This window comes from Leptonychotes weddellii, chromosome X (assembly GCF_054177405.1).
Source record: "Leptonychotes weddellii isolate Sample4059 chromosome X, ASM5417740v2, whole genome shotgun sequence".
Taxonomy (NCBI): domain Eukaryota; kingdom Metazoa; phylum Chordata; class Mammalia; order Carnivora; family Phocidae; genus Leptonychotes; species Leptonychotes weddellii.
The window spans coordinates 75963337-75980192 of NC_138385.1; the positions used below are offsets into that span (position 1 = coordinate 75963337).

Genomic DNA, 16856 nt, shown 5'->3' on the forward strand with positions numbered 1-16856 from the left:
GGCTGGCCTGAGAAGAGCGAATGAAGTCGAAAGCACAATAGTCAGGGTTTTCATCTGCTCTTTATGGTAGTCGGGGTGGCCGGATTCAGTTTTTATTTCAGAAGTTCAACGGATGCCTTAGGAGGCTTCTTGGACTTGGAAGTTTATCCAAAGAGGAACCATCAGTGGCATTTCGAAGGTGGGGAGGGACAAGGAGACATCGGTCCCTTCCCCCGTGAACCGGGAGTGATGGTCTCCCTTGGCAGCCACTTGGCTGGGGCAGACCCAGGACCTACTCCGTGGCAGTGCCTGGGCGGGACCTGGAAGAAGCCTCAGTCAAAGGACTTCAGGAAACTTCTCGCTGGCCAAGCAGCTGCATGTTTGTAAACCACGTTGAGTTTGGAACCAGAGGTTCCCCTGTGCCCCTTTTGTAGAGGGCATGAGTTTCCACAAGGTTAGCCTTTGCTAAAGGCGCTATAGTTACGTGCAGAGGAGGGAATTTCCATCATGGGGAACCCTCCCGCCTTGTTTAGGGCTCACGGGGGGGGGGGCAGGAGGGGGGCTGGCCCCCTGCAGCGGGGAGGGTGCTTTGCTGCCCTGCTGAGGCATAAACATTGCTGTGGTGATGTTTCTGTGAGGTGGCACTATGGCACGACCATGACCGTGGGACGGAGGCATTGTGAGTCATGGGACCACGCTGCAGGGAGCAAGTGTTAAGCCCCGAACAACACAGGCACATTCACATCTGCTTACATCAAGTGACCGAGAGCACATGCCTTCCCACTTCGTAGAAGGGCTGAAAGTAGCAGCCATGGTAGACCTGGTGGTTAGGACCCTTGTGTGTCTAGCTCTCTGCCTCCTCTGCTTTTAAGGGTAGCCCCGGGAGCTGTGGCTAGAACAGCTTCATCGCTGAGCTCTGGATCAGGTGTGTGACAACGGAGTCTCTCCCCGCTTCGCCGGTGGCCATGTGTCTCTTAGGCAGTCACGGTGGGTGCTCTTTAGGATTCTGACTGGGGCGGGCCTTCACTGAGTCAAATTGGGATCTTTGCCCTGAGACGCTCGGGAGTTGTGGAAAGGATGGGGAGGCACCTAGCGTGGGGAAAGATCCTCTTGCAAAACAGGGAAGAAAGCAGCTCAACTATGTTGTGTGGGCAGGTGATTTCACTGACCCGTGACTTTAGCTAGCGGCGGAAGGGTTCCTGGTACTGAGCCACAGACATCACATCGTGGGGTCCCTGGGGACGCGGCAGGTGGCAGGAGGGGACCGCCTGGAAGGTCCGGCACAGGAGCGCCCTCCCCTGCTGAGCGGGACCAGCGGGCACCTGTGTGGCTCTCTGCTCCCTATCTTGGTGGGTGAGGAGGGGGTACCCTCTGCCCTCGGGCAGCTTTTACTGGATGAGGAGACCGAAGGGAAGGGCTCTTGTCTTTCTGTTGGGGTGCTGTGGTGCAGCGAGGGGACGCAGCGAAAGGCCAGGCAGGCGGGCTCGAAATGAACCGCACGGTCTGAAGTTTGCAGCCAGGGTGAAGACGCACGGAAAGCCTTCTCCCGGAGCAAGACGTGCCTCTTAATTTAATTTTTAATTTTTTAATTTTTTAAGATTTTATTTATTTATTTGACAGAGAGAGACACAGCGAGAGAGGGAACACAAGCAGGGGGAGTGGGAGAGGGAGAAGCAGGCTTCCAGCGGAGCAGGGAGCCCGATGCGGGGCTCGATCCCAGGACCCTGGGATCATGACCTGAGCCGAAGGCAGACGCTTAACGACTGAGCCACCCAGGCGCAGTTAAAGTGTAAAATGTGGAAGTGGAATATCGGGGTGGAGAAAGGCGTAAATGGATCAGGGCGCATCTCAGGTGTGGGCAGAGATGGCCAGAGCCCCACGCCGGCTAAGCTGCTGCCTGATTGTGACCCTAGAAGGCATCCATCACCTCCCGGTTACCCCTGCTTTCAAATCACCTGCTTTGGATCCTCTTTCCTACCTGAGGGGGAGGGGACGACGCGTACACTGCATTAACTTTAAAATTGCACACGGTGGTTCTTAATATTTGTACACGGATCCCCAGTGCCTCCCACGGGGGTTTCTGGGAAGGCCGACCAGAGACGCCAAATGGTGTTAACTAGGAGGGCTCACATCTTAAAATTGCATGCAGTGGGGCTAACATTCAAGCTGGTCTGACAGCCTTGGTGTCCGTCTGTCCGTTGAAGTGATTTCCCCAGCCTTTCCCTTCGCTGGGCTCGGCTTGTGTTTACGAAGCCCACCCCCGGGAGGCAGCTTGCAGTAATCGTCCCGCTTCACAGCTGAAGGGGGCCGAGCTGTTACTGCCAGCGCAGTTAAGAGGGTCACAGAGCAGTCACGGCTTGCCCCCTGTGCCTGCCCTGGCCCACCGCGGGCCGGCGGGCATCCTGGCTGCCCCTGAGCTTTGTGTCGGGACGCAGCCGTGACAGAAGACCCACATGGTTGGGTCCTTCCACCCTTGAGAGCACGGGCTAGCCAAGGCCAGGGAGAAATCCCACCCCCACCCCCAGACACACACCCAACTGACCACCACTAAATGGGGGTGATGCCCCCCCCCAAGAAAAAGCCGGTCAGGGAACCAGCTATGCCGGTCAGGAGCGGGAGTGATATTTGACCTGGCCAGGAGGGTGGTGGTGGTGGTGGGGAAACGGAGGAGGAATAGGGTCGGCATATGAAGAGTGTGTTTCTGACTCCGTCTAGAGATGGACTCGCACGGTTCTGCTCAGAGTTACCCAGATACCCGGCTCCCGCTCTTTACCGTCACAGGGATGCCTGTGGAGTTAACTTGTGTATTAGAAGGAAGGTGACCCGAACCATCGATGGGCCATTTCTTGGGCTAGAACAACAGCAGCGCGTGATGTCGAGCTGAGGCGATTAAGGAAAGGTCCCGAGTCGATGCTAGATAGAGCGGGAGGAGCCCACGTGGCTTAGGGAGCCCTGGAGCGGGCAGCTCTGCAAGGGCCCACCTAGCACAACGAGACACACCTAACACCGTAGGGGGCGGAGCCTGGTGTTGTGGAATGTCCTCGGATGCTTGTGCGTGAAGGAAGGCATGAAAGGAGTGCCAGGTGGGGTAACTGGCGTCCCCATGCGTGTGCACGGTGTCACCGAGGTGTTGGGGGGCTAACGTGTGCTTTTTTCCCCCTCCCCGGATGTGAGACACAGGGGGGATGCGTGGTAATCAGGTTGAGTTCGAAATTGCCCTCGACCCTTGTGTGCACGCCAGGAAGCCTCTCCTTTGGCTTTTCCGGGCTCCTCCCGTCGCCCTTGGTCCCCCAGCTTCTCCGCCTGCCAACACACCCCGCCCCAGCCCTCTTTCTTCACTATCTCCCGGTTGACCCAAGGGGCCATGGATGCGGTCCCTTCCGCAGATGACATGTAGGAGCTATTTGTTCTCTTCATTACATGGCCTTCCTTTTATTTCAAAATAACGCCCTCAGCAAATGTTTCCCGAGCGATTTCTTGGTCAGCCCTGGCTTGGTTGGCTCTTGCCGCGGGGTCACCTGCCCCCTGTGGGAAAGGGCCCCGGAAGGGACCTAAGCGTCATCGAACTGGTGGCGATGCCTCATGTTCCGATTTCTCCTCGTGCCCCAACTACAAAAAGGTAGAAGGAGAAAGTTGAGCTTTGTAGACGTCTCCACTTTCTGCTTTACTTGCTGATGTTCTTCAGCTGCCCTTCCTCTGGGACCTTCTGTCTCGGCGGGCCTTGTGCTTCCAACGTGTGAGGCCCCCGGTCTTCCAGAGAAGGGTCTGTTGGTGGCAGATTACCGTGGGCACAGAGGTCCTGCCTTCTCACAGTGACCTTTGGGCCTTCATTCCTTGTACTACTGTCTCCCCGCCCCCCCTCCCGCCCGCCCCCCAGGCGAATACAGTGCTGGCAACAAACACGACCCTTTTGAGGCTCCAGAGGACAAAGATCTTCCTGTGGAGAAATACTTCATGGACAGGCAGCCCATGAGTGAGCCACCCGCTGACCAGGCGGCCGTGGACATGCCACACAGCTCCCCGCTCCGGCTGGACAGAAAGCGCAAAGTCTCAGGTGACAGCAACCACACTGAGACCACTGTGGAAGAGCTGCCGGAGGACCCTCTCCTGAAGGCCAAGCGGAGACGGGTCTCCAAAGGTGAGCTCGGTCGGCTTCGGTGGCCAGCGCATGAGGCTGGGGGTGGCCAGACCCGAGCTGTGCTGCCCACCCTAGCCGCGGGGACGCCCAGGGGGAGTCCCTCGTGCGGAGCAGGGGAGGTCCCCCGTTCCTGCCCTGGAGCCCCGGGGAAGCCGCTCACGCCTCCCCTGTCCCCAAAGCCAGATGCAGGAGCTCGAGCCCAAAGATGGCCAAAGATGAATAAGTCCCCTCCCGAGAGACTTGGTGACCGGCTCAAGCAGAGGCAGGGACCACTCACTCCCCCTCCCCTCCCCCACCCCTATTAGCGATGCGTAAGACAATTTGTTCTCCCCCCCCCCAGGGGGCTTTTTGATTAATTTGTAGTTATTTCTCCATTAGATGACTGGCCTGAGAGGGAAATGACAAACAGTTCCTCTAACCACTTAGAAGACCCACATTATAGTGAGCTGACCAACCTGAAGGTGTGCATTGAATTAACAGGGCTCCATCCTAAAAAGCAACGGCACTTGCTGCATCTTAGAGAACGCTGGGAACAGCAGGTGTCGGCCGCAGAGAGCAAAGCTGGCCGCCAGGGCAGGAAGGAAGTGACCCAGGCGGTTCAGCCTGAGGTCACCGCCCAGGGCACTAACAGCCCCGAAGAGAAACCTGGCAGAAAAAGGGCTGAGGCCAAAGGCAACCGAAGCTGGTCGGAGGAGTCCCTCAAATCCAATGACAATGAACAAGGTATGCAGAGGCCACCCCACTCCTGGAGGGCGGGTCACCCACCTTCTGTGGGGAAGGGCCCTGGGAGGAGCCGAGCACCAGAGAAATGGACGGACCAGGATGTGGCAGGCAGGGGGTGCTTTCCTTTGAGGTCCTTCCAGCCTCTGCCCTTCCCTGGGGAATGTACAGTGAGGGGCTCAGCAGGGAGCTTGTCTTCCTGGCTCCGGCTCACCCTGGGGCCCGGGGCTGGGCAGGAAGGGGATGTCTGGGCGACCCCGCGGGGCTGGCCAGCGCCCTGGTCCAGCCTGAGCCTGTGTCCGCTCCCTCGGGTCCTGAGCACCCACTCCCCACCCCCACCCACCCACCCACCCCGTGGATGGAGGTGGGAGATGTGGAAGGGCTGACTCCTGCCCTCCTGTCCCGGTCCTTTGAGGAAACTTGGGGCCGTTTGGCGTTTTGTGGGTTAACCTATTTGCCGGTTTGAATGTGGGATAATTAAAATATTAATGCTTTGGAAACATAATTGGTATATCTTTAAAAACTGAAGCCGCTCCAGTGATCAGTGCTAACAATGGGCTTTTCTTTCCGCACCGGCTACAACTGTGTAACGCCCGCTTCTTCTCGCCCTCCCTCCTTCCCGCCCGCCACCCCCTCCGGATTTAGGCTTGCCTGTGTTCTCCGGCTCTCCGCCCATGAAGAGCCTTTCATCCACCAATGCAAGCGGCAAAAAGCAGACTCAGCCAAGCTGCACGCCAGCCTCGAGGCCGCCTGCCAAACAGCAGAAAATTAAAGAAAGCCAGAAGACAGATGTGCTGTGCACAGACGAAGAAGAGGATTGCCAGGCGGCCTCCCTGCTGCAGAAATACACCGACAGCAGCGAGAAACCATCCGGGAAGAGACTGTGCAAAACCAAGCATCTGATCCCTCAGGAGCCCAGGCAGGGCTTGTCGCTGACGGGAGACTACTATGTGGAGAACACGGACGGCAAGGTACCTTTTGCCCCCCTGCTCCCCGCTGGGCCTGTGGGACAGCACACCCCGTCTGCCTGCAGCCTCTTCGCTTCTGGGGACAGAGCTTCCCTTTACCCACGTTCCTCCCCCAGATGTCACTCTCGGGCCGCCCCCCCACCCCCCCCCCCGCAATCCCCAGGGTGGCGATGAAGTTTCAAACTAGTAAGAATGAAACCCCTTTCCCCCCTCGCCCAGGGCCCCTCCGCACCACCCCCTTTTCTCCCCCAAAACAAAAGCAAAGGGAAAAGTTCCTTCCTCCGCTCAGGGCTGTCACTCGGGGAGGAGGGCCAGAGAAGCCGGTGTGGGAAGCCGGGCTTAACCGTGCGCGCCGCCCGGTTTTGTGATAGGTGACCGTCCGGAGGTTCCGGAAGCGGCCCGAGCCCAGCTCCGACTACGATCTGTCACCAGCCAAGCAGGACCAGAAGCCCTTCGACCGTTTGCAACAATTGCTGCCGGCTTCCCAGTCCTCACAGCTGCCACGCTCAAGCTCCCCTCCAGAGACCACCCAGTCGCGCCCGATGCCTCCAGAAGCCCGGAGACTCATCGTCAATAAGAACGCAGGCGAGACCCTTCTGCAGCGGGCCGCCAGGCTTGGCTATGAGGTGAGGGGCTTTGCGGGGGCCTGGCTCCTCGGGGCTGGGGGGGGGTGGAGGCGCCCCATCCGGCGGGGGTCCGGGCAGGGACTCAGAGCGCAGCCCCCCTCCTTATCCGGGGCTGGGCTGGGTGTTCCAGCAGGATGTTTGTGTTCGCCCCACTCGCGCTCCCCGCTCCCGGCTCTTGGCTGGCTTGTTCAGTTGCCATGTGAAAAGAAAGGCCTCTCTGATGTTCACTTCGTGTTCAGGCAGGTAGGCTGCTTCGGCATCCTCCAGTCTTGCTCACTTATCTCTGATATAAAATCTGACATAACCCAGGGCTTGGCGACTGGGGGAATTTTAATGAGCCCTTTTGGATTCTGATTAGCAAGGGGGAGAGAAGTTATTAGCTCTATTTTGGGTTGCTTGTGCTGTTTCTCGGGCAAAGCGGTGCCCCTGTTGGGAGCGGGCGGGAGATGTCTGGGTAGGGGTTGGGCTTGGGGGGCAGACCTGAAGAGTCTTTTTTTCTGAGAGGGCTGGGCCATGGAGGGGGGCAGCCTGAGGGCTGCGGAGGAGAGGAGAGGAGGGCCTCCGGCTGTGCCTAAGAGTCACCGCCCCCTCCCCCACCCTGCTCCTCTCCCAGACCGGCTCTCACTGGAGTTGCCCTCTGAGAGATAGATTACCCCCTCTGCCCTGCGCCGCTCCCCCACCACACTTGTCAGATGAAATTGTGAGGTAATAGCCCACGGGGCAGAGGCATTTTTTATGCTGGCATCAGCCCTCTGGGAGTTGAATGGTGGAAATGAAAGGGGGCTCAGCAGGCTGAGTGTGGAGGTGTGGACGAGGGCTGCCGGGACAGGGCCTGTGCTGGCCTGAGGGCTCGTGGGATTGGCCCGGAGTCCCGGCCCCCACACGCTGGCCAGCTGTGTGGGGGAGCCCTTCCTGGTGTGACCGTCTTGACCCCCAGGTGCCGCACCCCCCCCCCCGCCCCCGCCCGCCCGCCGATATCTCCCTCCCCGGGCATGACTGGATAGGAAGTTCGGAGCAGTAGCGATTTCTTAGTTTGGGGGTAGTTTCGGTGGTCGGTTAAATGTGCTATTGCTTGTACCAACGTGCCTCTTCTGGAGATCTCTGGATTGCCTGGAGAGAACTCTCTGGAATGACTTTTAGTTAGGGGGGGGTGAAATCCACATGGCAGCCAGTTGGCCTCCCGTGAGCTGAGAGCTGCAGCACCTAGGATGACGGGGCGGATACCGTACCCGCTGCTGAGCTAGACCCTGCGTGCCCAGCGATCGCTCCTTCGCTCGTGATTGGTCGTGGTTGAGAAGAGGGGCCTGGGCTCCTGGCAAACACTGGAGGAGAGGCGGGAGAGCAGGAGGGCGGGGCTCCCTGCTTCGCCTCTGATCTTGGCATTTCCAACAGTTGATCCATTTGGCACCGGAGACCTCAGGAGACGCTTGTTGGTCCTTTAAGGAAGTTTCCATTTTGGTTTTTGTGGATTTGTGGAACCGGTGGGTCTGAGGCCTGGACCAAGGACCACTTACTCGATCCGTGAATTTTTAAGCTACGTACCAGGCCTTTGATGGCACCTGAAGCCTTGGACATGTTTATGTCAGGACAGCTGGGGGGGGGGGGCGGGTTCCCTTCACGCCTGAAGTTCAGTATGTAAGTTGCATAATTGCCAGTTTTGACGGGTGAACATTTCACTAGTGACTTTTAACTCCCGACTTTCTAGAATTTCGTTGGGCAGAATTTTAAATTGTTGGGATGATGGTCAGTTAGATTCGCAGTCTAAAGATTTGAAGTCTAAATCTTTGAAAGTTGAAGGGCAATTTGTTTAACCCCGGAAAGGCATGTTTTACGAAAGAACTGATTTGGGAGGGTCTTCCAGAAGTTAGTCTTTACCACTGTGATTTTCTGCTTAGCTAGAGATACTGTGTGTCATAAAAAGGCTGTCCGAGCTTTGTGTTGTGGTTATCTGGTCCTTAAGGTTCAGAAACACCCTCTGTGTTAAATAGACCACCTGCGTGGCTGGAGACACTCGAAGCTTTCCCTCCCGATAAAAAGGCTTCTGTTTCTTAGGCTAAAATGCCAGTGTGCAACCACATGCTTGTGCGTTTAGTGGTGATGGTTAAATTTTCTATGAATTGAATAAATCATGTTTTTAAAAAAGTTAATGAGGCATTTAATTAATTAACAATGTCGGGTTTATGGCCTTTATGGTTACATTTTGCGGTTAATGGCATTCGGCTTATAGCCGCTTAACAGAGAATTGTCCAATGAAAACAGTTTAATTTTGTTTGGAAATGGGTGGGCTGCCCTTCAAACACTCCCACTTCTAGTGTGGAGAAGAAGCCACGAACTGTGGTGGGTAGACAGATGTGCCCAGCCCCTTCGCCAGTGTCTCTGTGGCTGACAGCAGTGGCCGGTCTAGAGGGCGCTGCCCCCTTCCCCCCCGCCCTCAGCGAGGAGGGTGTACTTGGCCAGCCCGCTTGACCCTAACAGACTGGGCCTCGCAGGATGCTCATTGCAGCTGGATTGGTCCCTCTCACAGGGGCCCCCTTGGGCCTTCTGAATCTTCCCCGCAGACTGGCTGCTGGAAGACTTGAGCTGTAGGTCTAGGACTCAATGTTCATTGAACTTGGGGCTCAACCTCTCTGGACCTCAGTGTCCCCAAGTGTGGAATGAGAACAGTACCACCTTCCCTTCCTGCTGTGCCGCAGGTTACTGTGGGGTAACAGGCAACATCCTCATCTGGGGAAACTGAGAAGTGCTATGAACAGCACAGGGCAGTTAGGGCGGCCCCGTGGGCGGCCGGGGCCTGCTGCCTTTCTTGCCGCCCTCCAGGAAAGGAGAGTCAACTCACCCACCAGCTTGGCTGTCCTTTCCTTTTGAGGTACCCTCAAAGCAGCCCGGTAGCGACGCAGGTTTCCGGGTGAAGGCCGTAATTGTCAGAGCAAATAAACCCTGGGTTGGTAGGACCCCAGGCAGGCCGCCGGGGCCCGGGGAAATTGATCTGCGCACGGCAGTCGGTGGCGCTCAGACCTGCTCCCAGAGCCACGTGACGAGGCCTCTCCCTGGCTGGGGCACACAACTCATTAGCTTGCAGCCGTCCACTCGAGTCTGGCTAGTGAGGGCCTGCGAAAAGAGCAGCAGCTTCATGTGGTATCCTGGATACCAGGGCTCGGGGCAGGTGGCCTGGGAGCCCGGAGGATTGTGGGCTTTCTGGCAGGTTGGGCTCCGAACGAAGAAACGCATCTGTGGTGTGGGCATGCCTTCTTTCTTCCGCCTCCTGTTTCGGAGGGGAGCTGCCGCGGTGACCTGAGGCAACAGGACACCAGTGGCTGGGTTTACCAGCATGCAACATTAGGTTCACAGGGTGAGCATATGGAACATTCTAGTTAGCTCCCAACTAACTGGTCACTTTTGATTGATGGGTCCCAGGAAGGGCCCAGGAGGTTTGCAGAGCCCACCTTACATCTGCGGGTGGCTGGAATGACCCCTGTTTGGGGTTTAACAGATGAGTTATTTCAAAGTTGTCACAGGGAGGCCTGCTCTGACCCCGTCCACCTCCCCCTCTGCAAGTAGACCGCGTGTAGGCCAGCCCCGCCTACCCCCAGCTCTGGGAACCTGACAGCTCTCTGCTGGGCATGACTGGTGGGAAAACAGTGTCATGTGTTTTTTGGTGGCAAATGCTGTTCTGTGTGTTTGAAAACTTTCTTAATCAAGGTAATAAAACATTGAATAAATTACTGCTCTGCTTACTGGGAGCGGTTCATATTAATATTTTAACACGCCAAAGAAGTCAGATTAATAACAGTGATTCTAATGCAAACCATTGACCCAGAATACCTTCTGAGACGGTGGGGGGAACGGTGAACTTGTTTTATTTAGTTCTCGAGATGTGTAGGTTGCAGCGTGTGGTTTTTCGGATCCCTGTCATTAACTTAAGTAACTATGAAAATATTATATATTGATTCTGTTCCCAGTGGGGTGGCGCGAGGTCAAACAGAGGGTGAGGTTATCTGAAGCACTTGGTGTCCTTTCTCGATGTTCGATGTGGTGCAAAGAGAGTGCCTGTCTTGTACGCTACTTACCCTGTAAGCAGGAGCGTGGGAGGACCCGGCTAACCTAACCCACCATCCCTCCCCTCTCTACGTGAAGGAATGTTCTCGGCTGATTTAATCTCTGTGCATCGGTCATCCACGCTTTTATCTGGACTTGTGTTTCTCTCCACTACCACCTACTGAATGGACCCGTTGACTCCATCACACGTGCTCTTGCCACTTCACCAGCACGCCAGCCTCCCCCCCAACCCCCCCCCCCCCCACCGCCGGCCCACGCTGCTCGTGGGCTCTGGGCCCCGGGGGTGCATGCCCTCTGAGAGCAGGCGCTGCCAGGCTATGGCGAGGTCACCCTTGCAGGGTTCCTGGTGCAGTGGTCTGATGGCATGCCCCCCCCACAGGAGGTGGTCTTGTACTGCCTGGAGAACAAGATTTGTGACGTGAACCATCGAGATAACGCGGGTTACTGCGCCCTGCATGAGGCTTGTGCGAGGGGCTGGCTCAACATCGTGCGGCACCTGCTCGAATACGGCGCAGACGTCAACTGCAGTGCCCAGGACGGAACCAGGTCAGTGACGGTGGTTCTCGGGGCACGCGGAAAACCCCAGAAGGAGAGGTGGAGAGTGATAACCTAAGCACATTGATGGTGGAGTCTTCTAGAATGGAATGGAACAGACCTTTCTGGCAAACGTAGATGGAACTTTAAAAATTACTAAGGCTCCCCCGGACAGAAGGCCCTGCAGATGTCGGAGCCTGTGTGAATAACTGAGAGTGTTGCTTTTTAACCCCTGCACCCTTGGTCAGCATCTAGGAAATGGGCGTATTTAAAATACATGTGAATTGATAGTCTCAGGGATACAGACAGAGGGCCAACGGCCACTGGCTCCGTAGGAGCTGCCGTGTCCACCCACATCCCTGGGCCTGTCCCTTACCCTGTCCTTGACCTCGGGTCAGAGGCCCAGGTCGGAGTCAGCCCAAGCGTCTTTCCTGGTTGTGTGTGGGATGCAGCCGGAGGCGGGGCATAGGGCTTTCCTGACAGGCATACAATTAGCCAGACCGCAAGGTATTTGGTGTCTCATGGTTTCCAAATAGCATTCCCTCAGGATGGGACTGCGGGCAGCCTTCTGACCCCAGTGGACATGGGCCGGAGAACTCTGTACCCTCCTGAGACCTCACCCCAGGGACTCTGCTCCTGGGCCAGAGGCGTGATCGTTCATCTCTAAGCTTGCTGACGTGCGGCTTTCTGGAGAGGCTCTGCTTTCTTTGTACCTAGTTTCTTTTTTAAAAAGGAGTAGGATTTTATTTATTTATTTTTAACGGTAGAACAATTGCTTGATGTTTTGGCTTCCACAATGGTGTGGTTCTCTCCCGCCACCGTTTATGGCCCCCCCCCGCCATAAATTCTTTTTTCCCCAGTCTGTGTCACTACTTAAGTTCATTGAAAAACGGTTTCTTTTTAGCTTGAGTTCCTCCTTGGGGCCTGGATTAAAATCGATTTGCATTTGAGAATTGGGCTTGAAATAGTCCCTTGGCACCTACCTTGGAAAGGGTTACGTGTAGACCTAACAGTAGAGTGAGTCGTGGCTTGACCTCAGGCCCCTCGCCGTGCCTCTGTTTCCCTATCCGGATCGGCAGCAGCACACCTCGTTGGGGAGGGGTGTGCCTGGGAGGCTTGGCGCGCGCACATCCAGTTTCTCCCGATGTCAGAGGCTGGCACAGGCTTAATCCTGCGACGCGTCTCTCCTAGACCTCTTCATGATGCCGTTGAGAACGATCACCTGGAAATTGTCCGCTTGCTCCTCTCCTATGGTGCTGACCCCACTTTGGCTACGTACTCAGGTAGAACCATCATGAAAATGACCCACAGCGAACTTATGGAAAAGTTTTTAACAGGTACGACAAAGTTCAAGAAACAGTCTTAGGCCAGCCATTCAGATGGTTTCTTCACACACTTCTGTGCGGGGACTACCCCTCACTCACGGGGCCCACCCTTCTTCGCCCCCGGTGACGCTTGCTGGGGAAAGTTAGTCTATCAAAGAACGGATACATAATGCAGAGCAGAGATACGTGCTGTCTTGTGAGGGCTGAGAAAATTCTTAGCTTGCCAGTCTAGCCTTTTTGGTGGGCCAGGGGCAGTAAGGGTGGTCCGTCTGTCTGGAAGGCAGGTGGACGGGTATGTAGGTCCGGTCCCATGTGGCTGAGAACAGGGAACTGGAAGCGCGCCCAGCTGTGGGGTAGACAGGAAGTGACATGCCCGCCCTCACAGGGACATGCCCCTACGGCGGTCAGCGTTTCATCCCCCCCCAGCGGGCTTTATCTTGTTTTTCTCTCTCCAGATTATTTAAACGACCTACAGGGTCGCAGTGACGAAGACTCCAATGGCTCTTGGGAGTTCTATGGCAGCTCTGTGTGTGGTGAGCAGTTGTCCTTTTTTGTTCAGTGGCAAGTGAATGAGTTACAGAACATTTCTCTCTGGTGTGGGTGAGGGGTGGCAGGCAGTGGGTGCCGTAAGCAGGGCTGAGTTGGGCAAGAATTTTTAAAGAGTCCTCTCTTGACAATAGTTGACCTCTCACGGCAGCTTGCTGATTTCTTTCTCTCTTGTTTGCCCTCCATTAGAACCAGATGATGAAAGTGGATATGATGTTTTAGCGAACCCCCCGGGACCAGAGGACCAGGATGACGACGATGAGGCCTACAGCGATGTATTTGAATTTGAGTTTTCGGAGAGCCCCCTCTTACCATGTTATAACATCCAAGTGTCCGTCGCTCAGGGGTGAGCATGGCCATCACGTGCTTGAGAACGAGCTGGGCTGCTGCGGGGGGGGGGGCGGGCAGGAGTTAGAAACCCCTTTCAGCAGATGAAGGTGGGTGGGTGAGTGAATCCCATGAACCCCACATGCTGCAGTAGATCCTTTCTAGAAAAGGTGTGGAGGGGGGTAGTACAGCATGATCTAACTGCCCTTATCAGGGACCGCCCCCGCCAAGCCCAAAGGACATGGAATTCAGTGGCTGGAATTTCACAGAAGAGTTGGGGCAGCTTGGATCCTTAGGCCACTGAACTCTGTCGGAAGGGGTCTTCTTTAGGAGCCCCCCACGACAGGCCACCGTAGGGGCCTTCCAAGGCACTTTAGGTCTCTTGGCCTCTGGTGATAGACCCCCTTCTCGTGTAAGACTGGAAAGAACATTATATGGTACCTGGGATCTTGAGTGTCCTCAGATTTGGTTAGACCCAGTGTTGCCCCCATGGCGGGGCCATGGGGCCGCAGATGACCAATCCCTTGGGGGCGTGTGCACGACAGGAGACTCTTCGGCTGTGGGTTGACACAGGTGCTTAATGAGTAACATCCTCCTCAGGCTCCGAAGTTGTAAATACGTATGCTGCTACAGGGACATTTCATGCGTAATAGAAATCCTAAAGCGTGGTAGGGTGTACGGAAGGAATGTAACACCTTCCCCCTCAAAGGCGTCACTCCCCAAAGCACTGAGGGATGGGGGCGGAGGCGCGGGGAAGGGAAGGCAAGCCAGCCGGCCTTCCGCGTTGATGATGCTCCATTCGGGAGGGTCGGGGGAGAGGACAGGAGCGACCCAAGGGGCCTCGGTGAGCGGCTCCGGGGCTGGGATGCAGAAGGCTTCCCACAGCGACAGTAGCGAGGCGCTCGCCTTGGACAGTGGTGACCCAAGCTGTGGCCAGAGCCGAGCGAGCAGGTGTTTGCCTGTCAGCCTCGGGCGGCACCGTGGCACCCCGAGGTGAGGCCCCTTCCGAGGTGCCGTCCCTGCTCCCGTCGAAGTCGGCCGCTCCTCTGTCGGCTGGTCGCTTAACAAATCCGGCCGCGTCCCGCGTTCTCGCCTCCGAAAGTAGATCTTCTAGGGATGGTGAGAAACGGGGGCGGGGCGGCGGTGTCCCAGCAGAAGTGACCGTGTCGTGTCCGTCCCCCGTCCCGGCCGGCCCGTCGGCGTGGGGGCTCCTAGCCCCGAGCGCCTTCAGGTTGGCCCGGAAACTCGAAGCCACTCTCCCGTCTCGTTCGCAGGCCTCGAAACTGGCTTCTGCTCTCGGATGTGCTCAAGAAGCTGAAAATGTCCTCCCGCATCTTCCGCTGCAACTTCCCAAACGTGGAAATTGTCACCATCGCTGAGGCTGAGTTATACCGGCAAGTGTCGGCAAGTCTCTTGTTCTCCTGCTCCAAAGACCTGGAGGCCTTCAACCCAGAAAGCAAGGAGCTCGTAGATCTGGTGGAGTTCACCAGCGAGCTGCAGACTCTGCTGGGCTCGTCCGTGGAATGGTTGCACCCCAGCGACATGGCGTCGGACGACTACTGGTGAGCGGGCCGGCCGTGTACAGTGTGTCATAGTGTTAATCTTTGTGCATATGTGTCATAATACGACTACTTCTGTAAAGAAAGGACGCTATTACATATGGAAATATCTCTTCTTTATATAAGAGAAATGACTCCAGTCAGAAGGACTTAGCAACATGTTGTCGTTTTTTGTTTCTGTTTTTGTTTTTCTTCTGTTTTTGTTTTTTTCCTTTTCAAACTTCGCAGCCCGTCTTCATGAAGCTGTTCCAGTGTTTCTTTACTTTTCAAATGCACACCTGCCTTGGGATCTGTTCATTTTTACTTGGAACCTTAGTTTCTTTCCACTTCTTTTTTAAGGAAAAAAAAAAAAAAAAGGAGCAAAAGGAGCTGCACACTTGGACTCAGTGTCACAAAGCTGTTTCAAGTGTGGCCAGAACCACGTGGTTGGTTTGGGGACGTGAATTGGGTGAAGGCACTTGGTAATTGTTGTAACTTTATGTTTTGTTTACAGAGTACCTGCTCAGGCCAGGTAAATGCTATTGGATGTAATCCAGTAGCGTGTAATATAAATTCAAACCATATCCACACACAACAACTAATTGTATGAAACTTTTATATCCTAATTTAAAAGCTGTGAAATTAGTTTTCACGCATCAAACCGGATTGTTTATATGTTTAAACATTTTATGCTCTTATTTAAAGAAGACTTTGAGCTATTTTTTTCTGTACCCTGTAAAATATTGAAAACTAACATAATATGTTGAGGTTGCTTGAAAATGTACATAAAACTAAAATTTTCTGAATTGTGTGTTTATGTTTGAAATCTGTGTTTTAACTTTGTAAGTAAATTCTCTGCCTTTGTATTTATATTTTACAAAAATTTTCTTAAAAGGCAATAAACCTGTTGAGGAAAGGAGAAAACCGAAGTATCTTGTGTCCTATGTTTTCCTACAACATTACTGTTGCCACAGATGCTTTTTAGGCAGCGGTGATGGTCAGTTCCCCACAGAGGACTTCAGAGGAATTTATAGTCTCTGGAAACCAAAGCGGACCGAGGATACTCAGAACACAGTTTGGAGTCCTATCCTAAAAGCTCAGTATGTGGGCATATATCTTGATGTCTCTCAGATCCTTCTCTTCCCAGTTTTTTCTTGATGCCCAAGTACGCCCTTAACGTTGTCTTTGGCCATGACGGACTACGGTAACTCCATCATGGCCAACCCTACATCTTTAAGGAGCGATCCTTCCAGAAACTAAGGGGTCGCGTCCATTCTCCCTCCAGACCTCATGTTTTTTTGTTACCTTTTACGGTCCAGGCCTGTAGTTTTGACCACCCTGCCACTCTACTGCTCTTCCTTTTCCAGCAGTATCCATACTGGGTTCCCTCGGTTAGCACTCAGTTTCTCTCCCACGTCCTTTCACGTCCTTCCTTCACTGCGGATCCTGGGAAGCTGAGAGCTACTAGCTCAGTTTGGAAGGCAGAGTGAGGGAGAGGCAACTTCTTGCTCTAGGAGCTGCCGACGAGAGCTCATCAAGACATGTTGGCCCGTTGGAGCAACTAGACCAGCCTTCCAACATCGGGTCTTCAGAAGCAGTCGGGGCTGTGGCGGCTGCTTTCTGACGCCTGGATGAAAACCCTGGCAGATTGTTCTGGAACCCAGTGGTCCCTCCCAAAGATTTTATAAGCATGTGATTCCTTGTATCAAATCCATTGGTGCTCAGAATGCCCCGAGTGCTTTCTAGGCCTGCATCGAACGTGGAGAACACGAAGGCAGAGCAGATGGGGGCAGGGAGGAGGCCATGGAAATGATGTACTCAGGTGGGGTCTTGAAGCGTGCAAAGGGTGGGGTCGGCAAGCCTCAGCAGGTGAGAACAGCAAGGCGGAGCTGGGAAGGGGGGACATGCAGGACCGCTGGATAACCTGGCGTGTGGAATGACAGAGCCCCTTGTTGGGGAAGACTTGGAGTACCATATGACATTTGGGATATGTCCTGAAGACAAAAGGCAGCCAACAAGTGGTTTTGATCTATTAATTCTTCCAATTAGAAAGAAATCCACTTTCTTTCTTTCTTTTTTTTTTTTTTTTAAGATTTTAT

The 16856-nt window shown here is 54.9% G+C and overlaps 1 protein-coding gene across 11 annotated transcripts in view; it reads left to right on the plus strand.

Annotated features, from left to right (window-relative positions):
* The window catches only part of BCOR (BCL6 corepressor), a 108477-nt gene extending 92854 nt beyond the window's left edge, over positions 1-15623 (plus strand). For 9 of the 11 annotated variants that reach the window (XM_031028458.2, XM_081808986.1, XM_081808985.1 and 6 more), the window contains 9 exons: positions 3857-4117; positions 4496-4840; positions 5483-5808; positions 6177-6431; positions 10867-11033; positions 12213-12358; positions 12802-12879; positions 13082-13238; positions 14494-15623. In XM_031028458.2, the coding sequence (XP_030884318.1) occupies positions 3857-4117; positions 4496-4840; positions 5483-5808; positions 6177-6431; positions 10867-11033; positions 12213-12358; positions 12802-12879; positions 13082-13238; positions 14494-14785 (2027 nt within the window). In that variant the 3' untranslated portion in view covers positions 14786-15623. The remainder of the gene's footprint in view (positions 1-3856; positions 4118-4495; positions 4841-5482; positions 5809-6176; positions 6432-10866; positions 11034-12212; positions 12359-12801; positions 12880-13081; positions 13239-14493) is intronic. The other 2 variants (XM_081808989.1, XM_081808990.1) reach the window with 1 other exon arrangement.
* Positions 15624-16856: the final 1233 nt, after the last annotated feature.